General features: G+C 41.5%; 1 protein-coding gene across 2 annotated transcripts in view; it reads left to right on the forward strand.

Annotated features, from left to right (window-relative positions):
• The first annotated feature begins 317 nt into the window (after nt 1–317).
• Nucleotides 318–20398, forward strand: part of zmym2 (zinc finger, MYM-type 2) — a 39715-nt gene continuing 19634 nt past the window's right edge. The window contains exons 1-7 of one of the 2 annotated variants that reach the window (XM_022216952.2): nt 318–410; nt 7800–8465; nt 9610–9778; nt 13926–14080; nt 14696–14844; nt 15683–15845; nt 18537–18749. In XM_022216952.2, coding sequence (XP_022072644.1) covers nt 7815–8465; nt 9610–9778; nt 13926–14080; nt 14696–14844; nt 15683–15845; nt 18537–18749 — 1500 coding nt within the window. In that variant the 5' untranslated portion in view covers nt 318–410; nt 7800–7814. Of the gene's footprint in view, nt 411–1193; nt 1339–7799; nt 8466–9609; nt 9779–13925; nt 14081–14695; nt 14845–15682; nt 15846–18536; nt 18750–20398 lie in introns of those variants that run through there. The other variant, XM_051959007.1, reaches the window with a different exon arrangement.

A 20398-nucleotide genomic window follows, 5' to 3' on the forward strand; every position in this document is an offset into this window, starting at 1 on the left:
ATGACAATAAATCATCCATCTATCTATCTATCGATCTATCTATCTATCTATCTATCTATCTATCTATCTGTCTGTCTTTTCAGTACATCTGCGTCTGGCAGATCACAATAAATAATACAAACAATAATGCAAATTATTATTTTAAGCAAAATGACCAAAAAATGGCATTAAAAACTCGGGTCATTTTTAACCCACTTACGGAAGTGTGTAGGGTCCAGTCACTCATGCATCAAGGGTTAATAAGTAATCTAATTCTAACCAGAGATGATGTCTTCCATGAGCAGTGAGTCATCTGCTCAATAGACGATCTCAGGACGGAAAAGTGGAAAGTTCTACGTTGTGCGCAGGCGCTCCCCGGGATTAATGTCAAGGCACAAAAGTGGCGCTACACCGTTTCCAGCTCTACTCCGGTAAGCGAATTTCACAGACGGTTTTTATCTTCCACTTTCACGCCTAATTGGTCAAAGTTTGGGGAACTTGTGCGGGGCTCCGGCTGGACGTCCAGGGAGTCTCCCCGGAGCTTCGCCGGGCCGTGGAGACACACTGAGGGCTCAATAAACAGTTAATTTTAACAGATTTTCTGCGCCGCTCTGTGCGCCGCTGCCGCTGCCGCCTCTCGTCTCCAGTATTGTTCAGTTGGCTCCCTAATGGCGGACGGCAGGCAGTGCTGTTTTCCGCCGGGGGCGGAGGGAGGTGTGTGTGGGGGGCATATTTCATCTGGCCGTGATCAAAACCGGGGCTTGGACGTGGCCTCAGTTCACTGTAAACTCTTGTAAACACGATGCGGGGGTTTCTTTGCGGCTCGTTGTTTACAGCCGCATGACACAAATGAAGACACTTCATGTAATACGTGCGTGAAATTGCGCCCCTTGCGGCGGCCGGGTATATTTGCCACTGATTGCGCCAGGGTGGACTCCGTGCGGGGTAACTTTCCAATTAAAACCCCGGCGTCACAGGTATCATAAAAATCGGGGTTTTTTAAATTGGATTCCGGGTCTGGTTTGGCAGCACGGTTAGAAAAAAACAAGAGGAACCAGAAACAACAGGGTTGTGTCGTTAAATAACACACAGTGCTGTTTTATTTTTGAGTGTTCCTGTTTCAGTCTATCTCTTGCGAATAAGTTCATTTTTTATTTTTGGTGTTGTTCTAACAATGGCGCAGTCTGTGTCTGCTCTCCTCCCCTCGATCCGCCGCTAATCCAATGGCTGTTTGCGCCAGGAAGGGCAGGGGTGGGAACGGAACGGAACACCCTGAACCACGTTTCTCCTGGACCCCAACTTGGAAGCCGCTCCTCCTCCTTTAACCCGGGTTATTTATGGAAGAGTTGCGCGGCCCAGGTAGTGCCGGTTGTGTTTATATTGTCCTTGATCAAAGTTTTTTTTAACCCGTTTTTCATTTTTTTGCCAAGTTTGTACAAAAAAAAAAAAAAAAAAAGAGCTCGGATATCCTCCGCGGTAACCGGGTGCATGGACCGGATCTGGAGCTGTGGTGATCTGTCCAAACCGTGCTACTAATCAAGGGCACGGCCAGCAGGGCTCCAGCGGCCCCTGGCTCTCCTTGTATGGTTCATTTCTAATAATTCCCAGCAGATCTCCTCAGCTGTGCAGTTGTGCATCCAGCTGCCAGGTAACCGGAATGGGCTGTTTTTTGTGGGGGTTTTTTGTAGCCCATCAGTTGGTTTGGGGGATGTTCTGGTGGCTGCGCATTACGCATCACTTCCCAGTGACATAAGACTTATATAATAATCTCTGGCGTTTAATTTGAATATGTTATTAGTCGCATGTTATGTGGCGCAAACAGCTGCATGTCTCCACCTTGTGACCCGCTGGAAAAATGTCAACTTGGATTCATGCGCAAGCTGTTGGAGAGGTGGACGAGCACCTATGCGTGGGGTGGTGGTGATGTGGCTGAGGGGCTTCGGTGTGGCGCAGCCGCTGATTTGAGTGTTTGGTTGCGCGACGGCGGCCCACCTCTCCGTCCACCTGGTGTTGACGTTGGGAGCAAGGTTGCATGTCGGAGCTCATTAATGCTGGATCTTCGTCTTTGCTCTCATCCACGTGAATGCAGGCTGCCTCGTAGCTCTGCATTGCAGTCTGAACCGAGTCTAGACCAGGCTATTTTTTCCCCTCAGAGCACCACTCAGTCTCTTTGCACATAGATTCCTCCGTTGGTGTAATATCAGGCCACAAAGCTGTGATGCTTTTTAATTTTTTTTTCTGCTGCTCAGCTTGGCTTTGGGGAGGTGGTGAACGTGGATAAGGGGTGCCTTTTGGGTGTTCTTCCTAAATTTTGACACCATTTAACACCAAACAGATGTGTTATCGCCATCTGTAGTCTCCTGGGTGAGAACTACAAAAAATACAAGCCTAAGTTAGATTTTGCAGCAGATTTTGAGAACTGTTTGGAATCCCATCCTGTTTTTGAACAGTCAAGAACAGTATTGATCTTGAATGTCATTTTATTTTGCCTTGTGCTTCCTGTCACATGGTCACAGTGAGCAACTCTTCCTCATTCAGCTTCAGTGTTTTATAGTCCAGCAGTCCTTTACAACCAGCAAACACACTGTATGCAGCTCTGGTGCTCTGTCCTTCTTCCTGTGTTTGCAGCAGTCAAGTTTAACAGCAGTGTTTTTCCTAAATTAAAAGCACAGTTGCTACATGAACTGTTACACAAGCAGTTGACATTTTGCATCAGTTTAACTCCTATACTTATGACCAAAACATGCAAATATGACAGAAAAACAGGCAAAAATACACAGTATGTTAGCATAATATGTAGTTTAACCTGCGCTCTTAACTGCTTTGAAAACACCAAATACTTCAAATTAGAACTGCAAAGATTAGCCGATAATTTAATCTGCAAGTGTTGTGGTCTTCAAATAATTACGTTAGCCATTTTTAAAGCTTGTTTTTAGTTTCACAGATATCTAAATATGATGCTTTTCCTTCTTGTACACAGCGGTTAACTTAATAGTTTTGTGTTCTGATTGGACAAACCAAACTGCAAGAAATTGTAACAGGCGTATTTCACAATTTTGGGCCATTTTGTTAACAAATCGATTAAGTAGTAATGAAAATAAATGTTTGATGCTGCCCTTCCTTGACACCTGGGACTGAAATACAGTGACAGACTTGCAATCTAGCAAACCTTTCCTTTGTAAATTATGCAAAAACAAAAACCGGTAGTGCTGTCAGATGTGGTTTCAGTAACAGTTATTGGTAAACCACATTTCAGGTTGCTCATTTCTTTTGTCTTTTTAAGAGAATTTTTTTCAAATGTGCACGTTTCAAACATTCCAAATTGCACTTTTTCATGGAATTTGAATGTTGTGGTTTTAAGTGTCTTTTCTCTGTTTTCATTGTAGTGTAACCTGTAACTGAAACGTCTGATAAAACAGCACAGTAGCGCTATTGTAAAGGCCACTGTTTAATGTTTAATGTTTGGTTTTTGTTGAGGACAGCTGATTAAACTTCACCAGCCTCTTTGAGAATGCCTTTTGAGAAAATATCCCGTTAAATGTCTTCCAGTCAACGTCATCCCTGTTCCTGCACGTCTGTTGTCGGAATGTTTTTCAGTTTTCCGTACATTTTAGTTATTGATCCGAACGTGTCTGTAGTGCTGAGTGGCTGTAGACTGGCATTTAAGCGCTTGATCATTTGTGAATCTGTTTTACATTTTAAATTTAATTTTTGCCCATTTTAGACTTAAAATGCTAAAATTAATTGAAAAATTGTCAACTATCAAATTTGTTGTTGACTATTTTGATAAACAATCGGTTTGATGACTTTTTTTTTAGAATAAAAGCCTACACTCTAGATTGTAGCGTCTTAAATAAAATGTTTTCTGGGTTTTTCTTAATCCCCCTTCATGATAATAAATTTAGGTTTTGGATAAAACAAGACATTTGATGATGTGATGATGTCATGGAGAACACGGATTGATATTTTACACTATTTTAAGACATTTTATAGACTGAAATCGATCAATTACTCTAGAAAATAATGAATAGCAACCCTATGTTAAACATCCATCCATCCTCTATACACCGCTTTATCCTCCTATGTTAAACAGTTTTGCTATATTATTCTTGTACATCTGCTTTGAGATGGTTGGCTTTATTTGTTGAATGAAGAATATCTTTGTTATTATACCTTCAATTAAGGTATTGGAGTTTGGTTTGTATTGTGGTGGCACTAGAGTTAAAAACATTTCAACGCCAATGCAGGATTCTAATTATTGGATTTAAGGTATTTGTTAAATTGTCCACCTCCTTTGATGTAAATGCCAAGTAAATTAAGGGCAAATTGCCACCACTAGCAGGAGATCAACCTTCTCCTTTTGTAAAACAGACACTACAGGACGCTTTCTTTTAATACCTAAAGCAAACATGTGGAGAATGACTGTAGTCTTGGAAAGTTTTGTATCTGTTCATTCAAGAAAATGTTTGTGCACCTAAATAGTGCAGAACACATTTATACACAGCTGTAGAAAGCTGTGAGATTTTACACGGTGAGAAAGTTGCTGTGAGGAATCATCACCGGTTATAGAAAGATGTGTCCCAGTTTGTATCCATGTGATGTTTCATGGGGAGTTCAGGGTCTCTGCTGGACAACACAGCACATGTCAGGGTCAAATCTGCAGTCTTGGTAGAAGATAAAGCTTCTAACCAATATGCCACTGTATATACTGCTATACTGAAATCTAGCAAAACCAAATTGTTTGTGAAGCTAACGTGTCAAAGAAGTGAAAGATGTGAATATTCAACTTGTGTCCTCAAAGATGCCCCTGTAGCACTGAGATTTTTATTGGATGCACCCCACAGCGCTGGGGCCAAAATGGCCTCCACAGTGATGTCAAAGCAGTGACCTGGCTTCCTCTGTACCGTATACTGCGCTCTATCACAGCGCTAAAGGCTGTGTTCAGGTGCGCTTAGGCTCTTCCTGTTCTGGGTGACTGTTGTGGTGAATAACAAAGCTACAAAGATCATTCTCTGCGCAGAAGTGCGTCTGTGAGCCTCCATCTGTTGGTGTGTTTTCCTTGTGTGTGTGTTTCTGTGCTGCAGCTGTCAGCAGTGATGTGATATGTGGCTTACAGCCACCCTCACTGCTGTGTAACATGAAAAGGAGAGTTTGACAGAAACGGATCAATATAGAGAGTGCAGACATCCCAAAAGTGCTTTGAATAGTATTTGATCCCGAATGTGGCACCAAATCAGACTGCAGCATTTTTAAAAAATAATTAGCTCTTCTGTTTTGGATTTGCAAAGATAGTTAGGAAGCTCACATTTAGTAACTGGGACATGCGTTTTCACATTGAGCAATGCAGAGCCATTTCTTAATCCTGCATCACACAGGTTGATACGTCTAAATCATTCAAACACTGTGTTGGCCAACTCAACAGCACCCAGATGTAGAGCACAGAGAACAAGTCCCTTTGGTGGTGGGCCTTACCGTCACTGTGGCAACCAAGGTGTAGCTTCACTGGTTGCCAAGGGCAACAAGAGAGTAGCTGTGTGGAGCGATATACAGGAGCAGGAAGGGCGGGAGGGATGTGAAAGGCAGCAGGTAAAAGGAGGAGTAGAGCAGCGGGTGGTTGGTTAGGAGGTGCAGAGAATGACATGCAAGAAGAGGGAGAACGAGAGGAGGAGACCTGACAGTGAGGAGGAGGAGCAGAGTTGTCCTCGTTGCTGGGCAGGCACGTCGTGTTTCTTAGGAGTCCATGTTCAGTCATGGAGACGTCACTTCCACCTCTGCATGTGTTGAGCGTTGCGGTAAATGCGACCATAAAGGTTCGACTCTGGGGCGCAAAGCCCTCTACCATCATCTTTCATAATTCAGGGTCCACCCCTGATTTAATTGTAAGAATACCGCGAGCGCTGAAGAAAAGTCACCAGTGTTAACAGGTTTTATGTCTGTGCTGCTGTTATTTGTCCTCATTAACGTGATAAATGATGTTTGAAGCCTCAGTGTTAAAGGGGAACTTCGGTTTTTTCCAACCTGGGGTCTGTTTTCATATGTCATTTCATACATGTGATTGATGGAGAAATGAATTTTTGACATAGCTCCAGTATTTAGCCAGGCAGGCAGCTTAGCAGCTCAGCTAGCAGCTCAGCTAGCGAAAAGTATGGGGCAACTTGCCCCCCCCCGCGTCAAAGTCCGTCCTAACGTGCTTTTTTCCCCACACTGACCGGCTTGGATAGTCTCAACGAGTGTCCCACAACATATTAGAGATGAGAAGTGAACGAAAACCTCCACATTACCTGGCGATTGCTCTTTGTTGCGGTCTGTATCCAAATCTTAGGACGCTAGAAACCAAATCTCGTTCCGAAATCGCGCAATAGCTCGCGCCAAAAGCACGTTAGGGCGGACTTTGACGCGGGGGGGGGGCAAGTTGCCCCATACTTTTCGCTAGCTGAGCTGCAAAGCTGCCTGCCTGGCTAAATACTGGAGCTATGTCGAAAATTCATTTCTCCATCACTCACATGAAATGACAAATGAAAACAGACCCCAGGTTGAAAAAAAACGAAGTTCCCCTTTAAGTATAGATAAAATTAAGGAGGCCTGAAGTGAACTTCTTGACCTGCTGTTGCTGGAGTGGACTGACTCACATCTGAGGAGTTCTCACACCTGTAGAATAAACTATTGTGTAGGGCTGCAATTAGGGCCTCTTTTTATTATTGATTCGGCTGTTGATTTTTCCATTTTCCCATCCATTGCTTGGTCAATAAAACGCCTGAGAGCTAGGAAATGTATTGTGATAAATTGTTTAATTTCAGACAGATATTATTAATTATTTTTAACTATTGTTAAATAATAATCAGCAAAGAACAATTTATTTTGAATTTATCCACCTTACTTTAGCCTATTTATGAACGTACACAGGCAATATGATATGCTCAATGTGTAATGGGCTCAAATATATAAATTTACTCCTAAATAATAAGTCTAAAGCAATCATTTTACTTCGGCACCAATTAAGTATAAAAAGTGTGTAGACCTGGAGGTTCACAAAGGGCAGCTATGGAAAAGCAACTGCACCACACTGATGTTAAGGGGCTGAATGGTTGGTCAGGAACTGGTATTAAGCGTAGCTATTAAACACTTGGTCAAACAATTTGGTTGTTGCTATTGACACAGTGAAGAAATTACACAGGCCTATCAGAAGATTATGAAAACGTCTGGTTTTGTCCAAAACCCAAAGATATTTAATTTTGTATGCACTCGTTTATCACGTCATTATTCATCATTATTACGTACCTCCTGATTATTTTTCTGTTGATTGACTGTTGTAATATTGAGAGTTCTTCTTGTGTTTTTGTAGCACTGATCTTTTTTTTTTTTCTGTGCTTCCGACGTGTGTGCTCTTTTTAAATTTGAACGGACATCAATGACCTAAATTGGGTAACAACAGAAGTGGTCACATTGCTGCTCCAGCTTCACCAAAGCATTTGCTCTGACCGTTAAGCATCCAATGAAATCAAAGGTTGTAACTAGATTTTTGAAGTGAAATGTTCATATCTGGAACAAGCTTAAATGTTTTAAAGGGTCAGTTCACCCAGATTGCAAAAACATAAAAAAACAATCTCCTATCTAGTGGTTAATATGGTTAACAAAAATAGGCCAGTGATGACATAAACACCGAAGAGGTGGGAGATATAACAATGGCAGTGAGTGTGTGTGGGGGAGGCTGCCTCTGGGGATACCTGAGCCACCTGTACAGCTGTCAGACATCATAAAACTAATCACCAGAGCTGCCTTCACCTAATTGTGCCCAAACTGGCTTTTGTTTGTGTTGGCAGGTGGTTGCCTTAGTGATGGATGGGGAGTCGGAACCAAACCCTGTCGTGGCAGAAGAGGCAGGGGAGCGGGTGGAGCCCATGGATGCCACTCCCTCCCCCGAGCGTCCGGCCACGCCCCCCTCCGAGGAGTCTGGGGAGGTAGTTTCCATGGTAACGGAAGATGTAGCCACAAAGGAGGATGGCACAGAGGACAATGACGACGATGTGGTTCTTGTCGGAGAGGAGGCTCCCCAGCCTTCTGCCACAACATTCTCCCAGGACACCCCCAGCATAGACTGCCTAGAACCGGCTGCTGCCGTGGCAACTGTAGACATGTCCACAGCGGCAATGCCTTCCAAGACTCCCAGTTCTCCTGCGTCTTCCAACGCAACCACGGTGGCAGCACCACCGAAGCCTCCAACGGTGGCAGAGCCTATTGTCATTGACGACGAGGAGGACTCTGAGCAGAAAGACACTTCCTCCTCACCGGTGCCCCCTGGAGGCTCGTCTGCGTCACATTCACCAGGTGCACTCAGCAGCACTGAGCCAGATTCAGAGATCAAGATCGCCAGTGTCACCACGCTGGGCTCCAGTAGCCAGAAAGGAAGCGCAGTGAATTCTCCACCACATCCAGTGGATGACCAGGCAGACATGAACTTGATGATAACCTCGGTGACATCACTGCAGGTAGGAGCCGCAGACATCACAGTGGTACAAATCCTAAGAAGTTCTTTTGTTTTGCAACACAATTCTTAATTTGCTTTCTCCTTACAATGTTTGAGTTTTTTAGAAAGTATTATTATTATTACTGCTCTGAACCCCAAAACCTGCCGGAGAGTTTAGACAGCATGTTATTTTTAAAAATCACCAGAATTAGACCATTCATCACAGCTAGGAACTATTAACAGAGAGAGAATTTAGAACTTTCTGAACTCATAATGCTTGCATGTAGTTTTTACTGAAATATTAACCAAATGTCAACTAGAAATCATAATTTTTTTTCATCATCACTTCTTTATATATTCTGTGCTCCTTGGCACTATCAAGAAAGCACGACTGACTCAGCTGTGATAAACAGTCAATGACAAAATTCAGGGACTTTTCAGCTGAAATTCTGGTGATGTTTACACAGAGCAGATAAGAGACAGGTACAGAGACAAATTTTAAATGTATGTAGTGGAATATCTGCACTATGTAGAGCCATCATCGTAACACCTGTGGGCTTTTGGAAAAATGGTAAACATGTTGATTTCAATTTTTTAGTATTTGTATCCTTCCTATTTTAATATATGGCATAATAGCTTTTATATCTCACAAAACATGGTTTTGTGTTCTTTCTTCTTATATTAATGGCTGTGATATTTCTATAGAGGGGCAGGACTTTATACTGCAGTGAAAAGTGAGCTCCCAGTGTGTAGCAATGTGACAGAAGCTAAAAACAACACTTGGAGTTCATTATTAATATGTCATTTTATTTAAATTATAATTATTTTATTCCCTTCTAACTAATTTCAGGGAGAACTCATTCTTCTGATGTTTTCTTCTAGTAAACATTGGTGAAGCAGGTGTTCTCTCTGGCATAGCAGGTTTAATCTTGGCAAAGTGGATAATGATGTCTTTGTAATGAAGCTGCAGAGAGCTGATATGTTATGCCAGTATTTATTTAACAAAGATGCATTGGCAGTTACTTTACTTAGATGAGGTTGGATTCTGTGCAGGCTTCAGACACTGCAAGGCAAATGACATCCATGTGTCTTTGGTTCTCAATCAGCTTGTTTTCTGATGCACATCACTAAGGACAAACCCTAACCTAAACAACTTGTGTGTCCAGGAGGGTGAAAGCCAGGTGGAGGAAAATGGTCTGCAGATCAGCAACGCGTTCAGCCTGAATCCGGAGACCCCATCTGGTCGACCAACCGCCTCCTTCAACCCTGGGCGGGGCTCAGGGCCCCTGGGCCAGCTGGTACAGAATGGAGACACAGGGACACACAACAGAGCAGGTAGCTTATTTATTATCTGGAACAAATTTGTTTCTGTGATTTGCTTCACAGGTAAAATGTTACAATTGAGAAAAGTTAAGCTCCACATTTGGTTTTGGTCACTGCAAACTAGCAGAATTTCTTTATAATATGCTCTGTCACCTGAATCTAGTCAACAACAAAATGAAAGTGGCTACAGATATAACACACAGTGGTGCAGCGTTGGCACTGTCGCCTCATAGCAAGAAGGTTCTGGGTCCAAACCTGCTGTTCATTCCTCTGCTTGGGTTTTCTCCAGGTGCTCTGGCCTCCTCTCACAGTTCAAAGACACTCCCCAGTTCTCATTTCTTAGTTTGTACATCCTCGACTCCTCTCCTTACGTCTTAGTCCCTCCCACCATGATGAGATGCAAACAGAGGAGGCGAGGTAGAGACAGGAGCAGAGCAGAGTCGAGACATCCTCACCTTGTAGCTGTCATTTTAAAGCAACATCAGTTAAATGTAATGTGTGACACAGCTGCATCATCTGTCCTCCGTTTTGTTGCAGTCTGCTGTCGTAGCTTACGATCTCTGTCAGATGAGCAGTACGGTGTTTATGGCAACTTACAGTATATAATTATTCAGAATTCACATCACAGCATGACACGGTGTGATGTTGCACATTTTTATTTATACAATAGGATAATATACAAATATAGTAGTGACATATATTATGATTGAGTGTTTGGTTCTACTCCTGATGTGGTTTCTATATTCCAGATGTGTGTCATACCTCTTTTATACATCACTGATGACAAAAAGCCTTCCACAAAGGACACAGCAAGGTTACACCTGTGTGTCCTCCTCAAGATGTACGTTAGGAATTGAGACATTCTTCAACATATCATACTAAGGTTGATATCTGGATCACAGGCAGGAGGATGGAGGAGGCTGAAAATAGTGAAATGAGATGAGCTTCTGGTAGGATAATTGATGATTCTGAATTGGCCGTAGGGTTGAAAGTGAGCATGCATGGCTGTCTGTCTCTTTGTGTTAGCCCTGCGATGGATCTGTCCAAGGTGTGCACGTCCTCTCGTTCAATGCGAGCAGAGATAGGCTTAACTCTCCGATACTCTACAGATTGAAGTCGGTCTAGCTAATGTTTGGTTTGGATGAATAGATCATGTATATGTTGCCTCCACTGTTGTCCCTTCAGCCCTCAACTCTTCCCCTCTTCATGTCTTTCATGTGAAACAGACAGTGTTCTGCTTCGCCATTATTTTTTGAAAAATTGCTGTATTTCTCTGTTAATTTGCCAACTTCATTTTGAATAGAGGGCTAATCATGTTAACTCAGAGAAAGGCAGAATTAGTGGAGGACGGCACAATAACTTGGATACAGTCCAAGAATTCATCTTTTGGTCTTTGGCCCAAATGCCTGTTAAAAAACTGTAAAGCCTGTTTTATGCTTACCACGTCCGTGAGATCCGTGTGGACAAATTAAGTCATTTTAGCAGCCACGCCCCCTCAAATGGCCCTTCTCACGTGGAAAGTTTCCGCATCGTGCAAGTCCACATTTTTCTGGCTACGCGGGCAGAGCAACACAGAAAAACATGGCAGAGGACCGGGACCTACTTGTAGCTGAAGTCTAGAAATATGGGCACTTATGATTCATCTCATAGAGATCACCATGATAACAGAGTTATGAACAATTCATGATGTGAAATTAAAACTTAACTGCTGAAATCCAACTATTCGGTACAATGCCATGTTGTAAGTGGTGTAAACAATGTCAAACTTCTTCTACTCTAGTTTAGTACTAGAGTAGACTAGGTAGACTTTTTCTTACCATTTTGGAGCTGGTGACTGAAACTCATTTGGAGGTGCCAGAAATTCCTCTATGTAGGAAAAAAATCCATAAACACAAACTGTGCAGTGTTTTGGGGCCTTGAAAGCCTTCAGACTCTTTGTCCTATCATGCCAAATTACTTCCTGGGTGGTGCTGTGTCACAGACTCACCAGCAACTGAATTTATCCACCGGGCAATGCAGCCCCTTGTGTTTTATCCTAACACAATGCTGTTTTTGGATTGAATGCTCTGTCATGCTTCCCAAGAAATACAACAGCAGCTTGTGAAGTCATCCTAAAGTCAAAAGAACTCTCTTCCCCATGTTGTACTTATTTAAAATTAGAACATAGACTAAGACTTGCGTGTAAGCCCCTTCAGCAAAATATTCAGCATGGCAGACCTATGAGGAGTTTAAGTAGAACAACTATAGTTCATTTCACAGTGAATACTCTCATGTATTTGCATGCATATTGGTTTGAAGTTGAGAGAGGGACACTGAAACTGGACCTGACACAGTTTTGTGTTCCTGACAGGCTCCACACAGACTCTAGATGGTGCTGTGGAGTGTAATTTACTCTTCTAAACCGGCTTCTGGATTATTATCGTTTCATATCTGCAGTTTAATCCTGTGCGTCAGAATTATTTTACATTTGTTTCTTTTCCCTTTTGCACTACATCTGCACACCAGTTTCACAACAAGCTAAAACAACAAACCACGATTTGGCTTGAAATGCTACAAGTTTGTGAACTGCTGGTGCTCACAGCAAGCACAATGCTATTTCCTTGCCGGCAGTTGTAGTAGGTGTTTCAAAAAGCTGTAAAATTTTATCTTTTTTCACTGCTGGGGTACTTATGGGGCTCTTATATGGCGCTGCAGATGCCTAAAGTTTAAGGGGCACACCACATGCAGCCTGCAGCGTTTTCAATTGAAAATGTCACATTTCTGTACCATTATCTGACAATGAAGGCAAAAAACAAAGACCACAACAAGTGAATCATCTAAAACATGTTATGATTAACCAAATGCAGGAAATGTTCAGGCTTCTGACATGAAGAAAGACATGGCTGAATGGATTAATAAATTAATAAGCAGCCTACTTTTGCAATGTGATATGACTGAAAGAAGATACCCAAGAGTTTATTCTTCTCTTCTGAGAGGACGTTTACAAGATTTTTGAACCTGTTTGCTGGGATTTGCTCCCATTTCATCACAATGGCCTCTGATGCTGCTTTTTAAATTCTGCTTTTCTTTCAGGTGAAACTATGGCTACGGTCACACTGCAGGGCTTAATGCTCAATTCCGATTTTTTTGTGAAATCCGATTTTGGTTCACATTTCCAATTAAATGCGACTCGTATGTGATCTCCTGTGTGAACCTCACACGACCCAAAAGGTTCCCGCATGCGCAGAAGAGGACACGACGACGACAAGCAGAGAGCGTGTTCAGTGTTTACGGAAGTAAACATGGACGCTAACAGTAGAGCATGTCTGGCCATTTTAAAATTGTTGTCCAGCCGGAGCCAGCATACTTGTAACTTAATCGTTTTAAGGAGAAGGTCAAGAAGGAAGAGAGCCAGGATTTTGGCCCTGGAGTTTTGTGGGGCAGTGGCAACAACGTCTGTCCAGAGAACTGTGTGGGTGCGGAGTCGCAGCCAGGAGTGGTGGGATAGTGATGTGAGAGGCTTCACAGATGCGGACTTCATTCAGAATTTTCCAATGACACGGTCGACCTTTACGCACATATGTGAGCTCCTCTTTTTAACACTCTCACGGCAAGACACCCATATCGGTGAGCAAACATGTTGGCATTGGGCTGTATTGACTGGCATTTTCAAAAAGTGGTGTAAACAATGTTCCGATAAGACCCTTCAAGTTTGGCCTGAATAGAGCTGTCCCCCCAAATATTTATAAGGTCAGAAACCTCGCTTTCCCTCCATTGACTGGACTCCACAGTATCGTCCGCCATGGTTCTTGTTTTGCTTGAACACAGAATAGTGACGTTTGTCGTGTACCAATGACGTATAGGTCGGATAAATGTGACCTGGCCGTTCAGACTGAAGTCGCATGGTAAAAGATCCGATATCGGAATTAGCACCACATATCCAAGTGGCCTGGGTCGCATTTGAAAAAATCGGATCTGTGTCGTTCAGACTATCATGAAAAGATCAAATACAGGTCGCATAGGGGCAAAAACATCGGATTTGGGTCACTTTAGCCTGCAGTGTGAACGTAGCCTAAGAGTCCTAGCATAATAATGCCCGAACAGTAATTTCACAAATCTCCTGTATGTACACAGTGTGGTCCACATACTTAACTTTTTTTTTTGTCCTTTTTCCTTCCAGATTCATGGATATCTCAGTCGGCTTCAGTCCCCCGCAACCAAAAACAGACAGGGGTGGACTCCCCGTCGCCCGCCACCTCACTGCCCAAACCTCCAGGCCAGTCTTCCTCATCTACTTCCTCCTCAGGCTCTCAGCCACAACCCAGGACAGTCAAGGTAATCCACTCTGGTCATTCAGGATGTGTGTACTTACATTAGACTGCATACAGGAATATGCTCGACTTGAAAGAATATGTGCAAACACACCGCTACCAAGCAAAACCTGAGCAGATTCATAAGTGCTGCTGTTTAAAAGCTGCGGGAAGCTTTCACTGCAGTTAAAACTAGAATATCTGTTTTTTACGTAAAACTACGCCGTTAGTTGTCGCAGAATTCCCTGTGAGCATTAGTCAGTACAATACTAGGATAGTAAACAGTCTAGAAATGTATTTTACCTGACAACAAATGAGATTTAGCAATGAGATTATTTTTTTCTTTGACTCGTAGTACATTTCCTATATTAGCCAGTGAATACAATTTTCCTGTTCTGCTAGGGCAGTTTGTACAATTTAAATTTTTGAAATTAATGATTTTTTTTCCCTTTTTTCTTTAAATACCCTATTTTGACTCATTAGCTGTATTTTTTGTTGTCTGTTGATTTCTGAAAGTTTAACATGTATGTGCAGAATACTGCTACTTCTACCGGCAGCTGATTAAATAAAATGATAGATTATTTACTGCTTTGGAGCAATTTTCTTCCAGTGAAGTCTCTATTGTGTTTGTTCATTCCAGGTGACCTGTGCAAACTGTAAAAAGCCTCTGAAGAAAGGCCAAACGGCCTACCAGCGTAAAGGCTCCACACACCTGTTCTGCTCGACCACCTGTCTTTCTGCCTTCTCACACAAACCCGCCCCCAAGAAGAGCTGCACCATGTGCAAAAAGTGAGTCTTGCACTGAAGGAGGCATTTTGTGGTTTGAATTTAGATTTGTACTGTACATGTAGCGTTTGGATTACTTTGAAAATAGGTGGGATGTTAATGATGAACAGCTTAAGTTTCAATTAAGTAATTAACCCTCCGAACACCAAGCAATTTCTCTGTGTTTTCTGCTTTTGTTACTCACTGTTCGCTTGTTTTTCACTACAGTACAATGTCGTGCACCTCAGTTAAAACTGGACAATCATGGTTAGAAGCAGTGAGAGCTTAAAACTGTCTTTTTTTGTAACACAGGTTTAACTGCATATATCATGAAAATTAATTTTGTTTGATTATTTACTTTACAAAAATTGAAAAAACTTGTAATCCACATGTTTTTAAGTACCCACACATGTTAGCAATACTGAAAATAAATGTTAGTTCTTTATACTGTGGATAATTTACAACTTGCATTTTAATTTTTTTCTGGACTTTAGATTTGCCTGATTTCCCCCAAAAAATCAAAAGTCACCCAAGATTAGTTCCAGGACCATCAGACACTTGAAAATTTGACTGTTTTTCCTGTTTTTAAAGTTTCTTACTCTAATAAATGATGTAATTGTAGTGATTTAGAAAGCATATCATGCCTTTCTAACCTGCTGGTGAGTTTTGGGGTTCAAAGTGTTGTAATTAGTGCATTTTTCAAATTATTTTCCAGTTTGCCCCCATTACTAATTGACTGTTAGCTTGTATACACAATATTTAAATACTACAAATACGATTGCTATTCTTTTTATCAACTGAGTCACATTTTTTGTAGAGGTTTTTATAAATCTGTGCTCAATGTTGTGCTTGTGTTTTCCAGGGATATCACAAACATGAAGGGTACCATCGTGGCGCAGGTTGACTCCAGCGAGTCCTTCCAGGAGTTCTGCAGCACCGGCTGTTTAGGTGCATATGAGAACAAGCAAAATCCTCCCAAATCAGGCCTCAAAACCAAATGCACTGTCTGCGGCAAACTCACGGAGGTCAGTCTGTCTGACACACCAAAGATCACACAATCTCTTCTTGTCCATTTACCTGTCAGTCATAAATAGAGCAACATTCATGCTGTCACTAGGTTGAAATGAATATTTCTGTGGCAATGAGTCGAAACATCAAAACAAGAGTGAAGGAAGACAGGTTGCAACACATTAACAGTGTACACTTACAACATATCAGATACACCTGCTTATGTACTAATTCACTGTCTCTGCATCTCGTGGCTTGAAGCATACATCATGTGACATAACTTTTCACAAATCTATGAGGGATTGTCTGCGCTGGAAGCCTACCAGCTGTAAAAAGCAAAGAGGAAAAACAAACTGGATATCCAATTGTAATACGTACAAAGGCGTGTGCACATCTGCCCTCTGCATGCAAATCCACAGCTGTCCACATCTGTATTTAAATATAACTGAGACTTGACGTTACCTAGAGGTGTGTCTAACACTCTCAGACTGCACAAAGCGTCACAAACGCCTCTTAGTGTAATGCAGTCCAAAACCCACAGCCTCAGGGCTGCTAGCATAGCTGTAAACTCTATGTTGCGTTAGGCTTCATCATCACTTCATTATTTACATCCTCGGCTTGGATGTTTGTTTTGAAATAATGAATATTTAATGCTGGAGTCCTGTTGCATATTATCTACGTCTTCTCACAAGCTCATCTTTATGTTTCTGTCTTTGATTCTTCCCTTAATGAGCATTCTCTTTCCATCATCTCATTGCCTCTGTCTTTCTCTGCTTTACTGTCCTCTGAGGTCACTTTCATTCAATATTTATCTGCTGTCTGTCTTTATCCTCGTCTCCAGTTCATTCCTTCTGACCTTCATTGGCTTCTTGCTTTTCTCCATCCCTGCATTTCAATTTGACTTCTCAGGACCCATTTTCACCAGGTCTTCACTAGGGCTGGCCCGAATATCCGAATATGCGATCCTGACAGTGGTATCGAATATTTGTTTTGAGACCACTGCCTCAGTCAGCCAGATTTATTTACTCACTAGAGCTTCTTCTGCTAACTCCAAAATATCTCAGCCACAAGCAAATTACCTGCAAGAATGAACACAATAATGCTCATGTGTTCCCAGCATCTAAGGAACCAGTGGTTAACTCTTCTTTTTGATGGCAAGGCTACCTCAGCAATAGGAAAATCCCTAGTGTTGGCACCTTGTACAGCTAATGTGGCTAACTTTACCATTAGTTTTGATCGTATTTCTACAGCTCAGAGCTTTGTGGAAATTGTAAGACTGAGGGACATTTAGAGATGGTGGAAACAAAGAGACAGATTTGAATAAATTCAATAATGCCTATATGAGCTACTGTGGTTTAATGTCCCCTTTTGAACTTTGGTGAAACATTTACTCAGCCAGTGTCAGCCCTTTATATCTGCTGGCTTCTCTTGTAGCTGCTGTGCTCATATATACTGTATTTTAATGCAATTAAATTCCCAATAAAGCTCTTTTGATGTATTTTGCTGTTTATGTTGTCAGACAGCATAATGAGTATGTAACGGTGACTGAAACGCAGGCAGTTAAGACTACATGTTAAAAAAAAAAAGACTACATGTTACCCAACAGTCAGTTTATAACCACTTCCAAGCTGTTGCTCTTCACTGCTAAATGACTAATTTTGAAACCTCAACATTGTCTGACAAACATGAGGTTTAAATCAACAGTTGTGCTGCAAATTTGGCAATATTTTCATTCTAAATGATCGCTTAGAGAGAAACAGATCTAACACACTCATTCACATCTATGTTGGCTGTTGTACGGTCAACTGTTTTGTTGTTGTCAGTCGCTCATACAGAGAGTCTTCTTCCTGAAGGTGACGTGAACAACAGCTATTCTGGGTATATGGGAAGTTTTATTTAATTTGCTAAAAAGAAACACTGGTTTGCACGATATTTCTCTTATACGTTATACAAGGTGCTGTTGTGCTACACGTCAAGCCTCTAATTCTTGAACACCAGCATGCTATCTAAAAGTCACACGGGGGAAGCATCATGCTTCCGGCTTTGTTTGGTTAAGTGTAAACAAGCAAAGACGGCATTGTTTTTTACAGCTGTATAACAGGATCTCTGTTGTTAAGAAAGGACTACAGCTAACTGGTGCGACTGTCACCTAGCAACCGCAACTATCTGCATTTCTGACGTCTTAAAATCTCTTGCATTATTTATGTATCCTTCTTGATTTCATTTACATAAAAAGCAACAGCAATGCCTGCCAAACTACACTTAAATTATATGCAAAGTACGTAATATGGACAGTTTGCCTATGTATGAATTTAAAAGCACATTAATTGTATGTCCTGTTTTCACTTTATTTTGCATCCTCATCTGTTGTCAGGGGTCTTTGATGAATTGAAATCAGTAGATTGACATGAGTCCTTCAGTTTATATTGTGTGCATTTGTGATTAGATTATTTCCTTGAGTTGATCATTTTAGCACACCTATAACTCTTAAGGCTGAGTTAGTCATTGGGGTGTTGATGAAATGTTCAAATAGAAGCCACCATTATCCAGTTTTTGATTTCCACTGAATCAATTTTCTGCTAAACTAGAACGCCACTGAAATCGGTGAAACCAAGTATGCTGCCTAACTACATGGAGAAATGTAAATTTAAAGGTAGCTGAAGTTGAATTAATTGTCTTTCTGCATCTTTTTTTTTTTTTGTCTACAGATTCGGCATGAGGTTAGCTTTAAGACCGTGACCCATAAGATCTGCAGCGACACATGTTTCAACGTTTACCGCAGGGCCAACGGGCTCATTATGAACTGCTGTGAGCAATGTGGTGACTACCTGCCCAGCCGGGCATCAGCCAACCACTCCCTACTGGTCGATGGCCAACAGAAACGCTTCTGCTGCCAGAACTGCATCAAGGAGTACAAGCAGGTAATGTTGGCCCACCTGCAGGCCATGAGTGTGTAAATTTAGCTTGATTAGAGCTGATGTGATTCCTGTATTTCATTCAAGCTTGTTGATTTAAAGCAGCAACAGCTCTGCTTTTACAGTCAGAACTTTAACTCATGTGAAAGTTTCTGCTGTTTTTATTTTGCTGTGGTGACTCCTCCTCCTCGCCACCAGGAAACTGTCCCAACAGCACCTAAAATATAAATGCAACAAATTTGTTAACACGTACCCTCTTTAAAAAAAGTAGTAGAAGTGTACATGTAATAAATGTCCAAGTGAGACAGAACATGGCATGTAAATGAATTTAGGAGTGAGCCAAGGTACTGTTTTTCTACAAAATGTGTGCAGAAATCAAAATGGCTGCTCAAAGAATGATGATTTATGTTTAGAAAAGAACAAAAGAGATTTCAGAAATGGTCCACATCAAGCTTTAAAGGGGAATGCAAACATGAGACAGAACTTTATCATCTGGTCGCGATGGGGCTTTATGATTCAAAGCCATCTGTATCTAATGGTTTGGTTTTTCAAATGAATAATACAGTTACTTCTTAGATGTATCGAAAGTCTCAGTACTTTTAACTTTTGAGGATGTTTTTGCTTTTCACTGATGTAAGTATAGACACACACGGCTCACTGTCCTCATATCTAACATCACTTATACATACTCAAATATTTACACCTCAGATTTTTGCCATCCGTGTTGATGAGACTTAGTCACCAAAATAAACGTTGTCCCAGAGTAAGCACACTCCTTCATGCCAATGGCAGTCCTGAATGTCACTGGAGTACCCCTGCAGGAAAATGCACCCCACCACATCTCTAAAACATCAAACGATCTTGGGGAACATGACAATTGCCCATCTCCTAGTAATGCTGTTATAAACTTCTTACAGAAGATGTTAAAACTAAATTGTGTTGCTAAGCATTGTTAACCCAAAATTAGAAGTTGAAATTTTAGCCGTTGCCTGGCAACCCCCAGCTTTTTGGATATTATATTAATAACTGAATGAAAACCACAGGGTTTGTGTCTTTTTAGCAACAGAAAATTCCAACAAAAGGTTGGTTTGTCCATTATTGAGCCGTACACTACAAACCTAAGTGTCTCTGTGTCTGCTGGACTAAAGTTCCCTGCCTCCTTTTGGCATTTAAATTGGTTATCTTTCCTTCATCTGAGCAGCTCTGTTGTCTACATTTGTATAAACAGTAACCACCAACATTGGCAAACTGTCAGAAAAATCATAAGAAAGACTTCTGTATTTTTTTTGCTTCTCAGTTTTACATCGGTTTCTGAGGAAGTGGTTTTGCATGTTGAGGAAAACTGCCTTATTCTCCACTAAGACATCTTTGCATTTTCCTTGTTGTTATTCTTCTTATAGCACATAATAAAGATGCATTTTAAACTCAGGGCCGATGCTGCTACTGCAAGTCATTACAGTAATGATAGGACAAAGGGTATAATGTGTGTACTTCTGCAGCTCAGCAATGGCAAATGAATCTGAAAATGAACTGTAAGAACTGAGGGATTTGTTGTTTAATCCACCAGTGCTCACATGTCAAGGTTTTCTGAGTAAAAGTCAAAACAAACACAATAAAACCTCATGCTACTGTTACGACGCTGTCTGTAACTGTCA

This window comes from Acanthochromis polyacanthus, chromosome 14 (genome assembly GCF_021347895.1).
Source record: "Acanthochromis polyacanthus isolate Apoly-LR-REF ecotype Palm Island chromosome 14, KAUST_Apoly_ChrSc, whole genome shotgun sequence".
NCBI lineage: Eukaryota > Metazoa > Chordata > Actinopteri > Pomacentridae > Acanthochromis > Acanthochromis polyacanthus.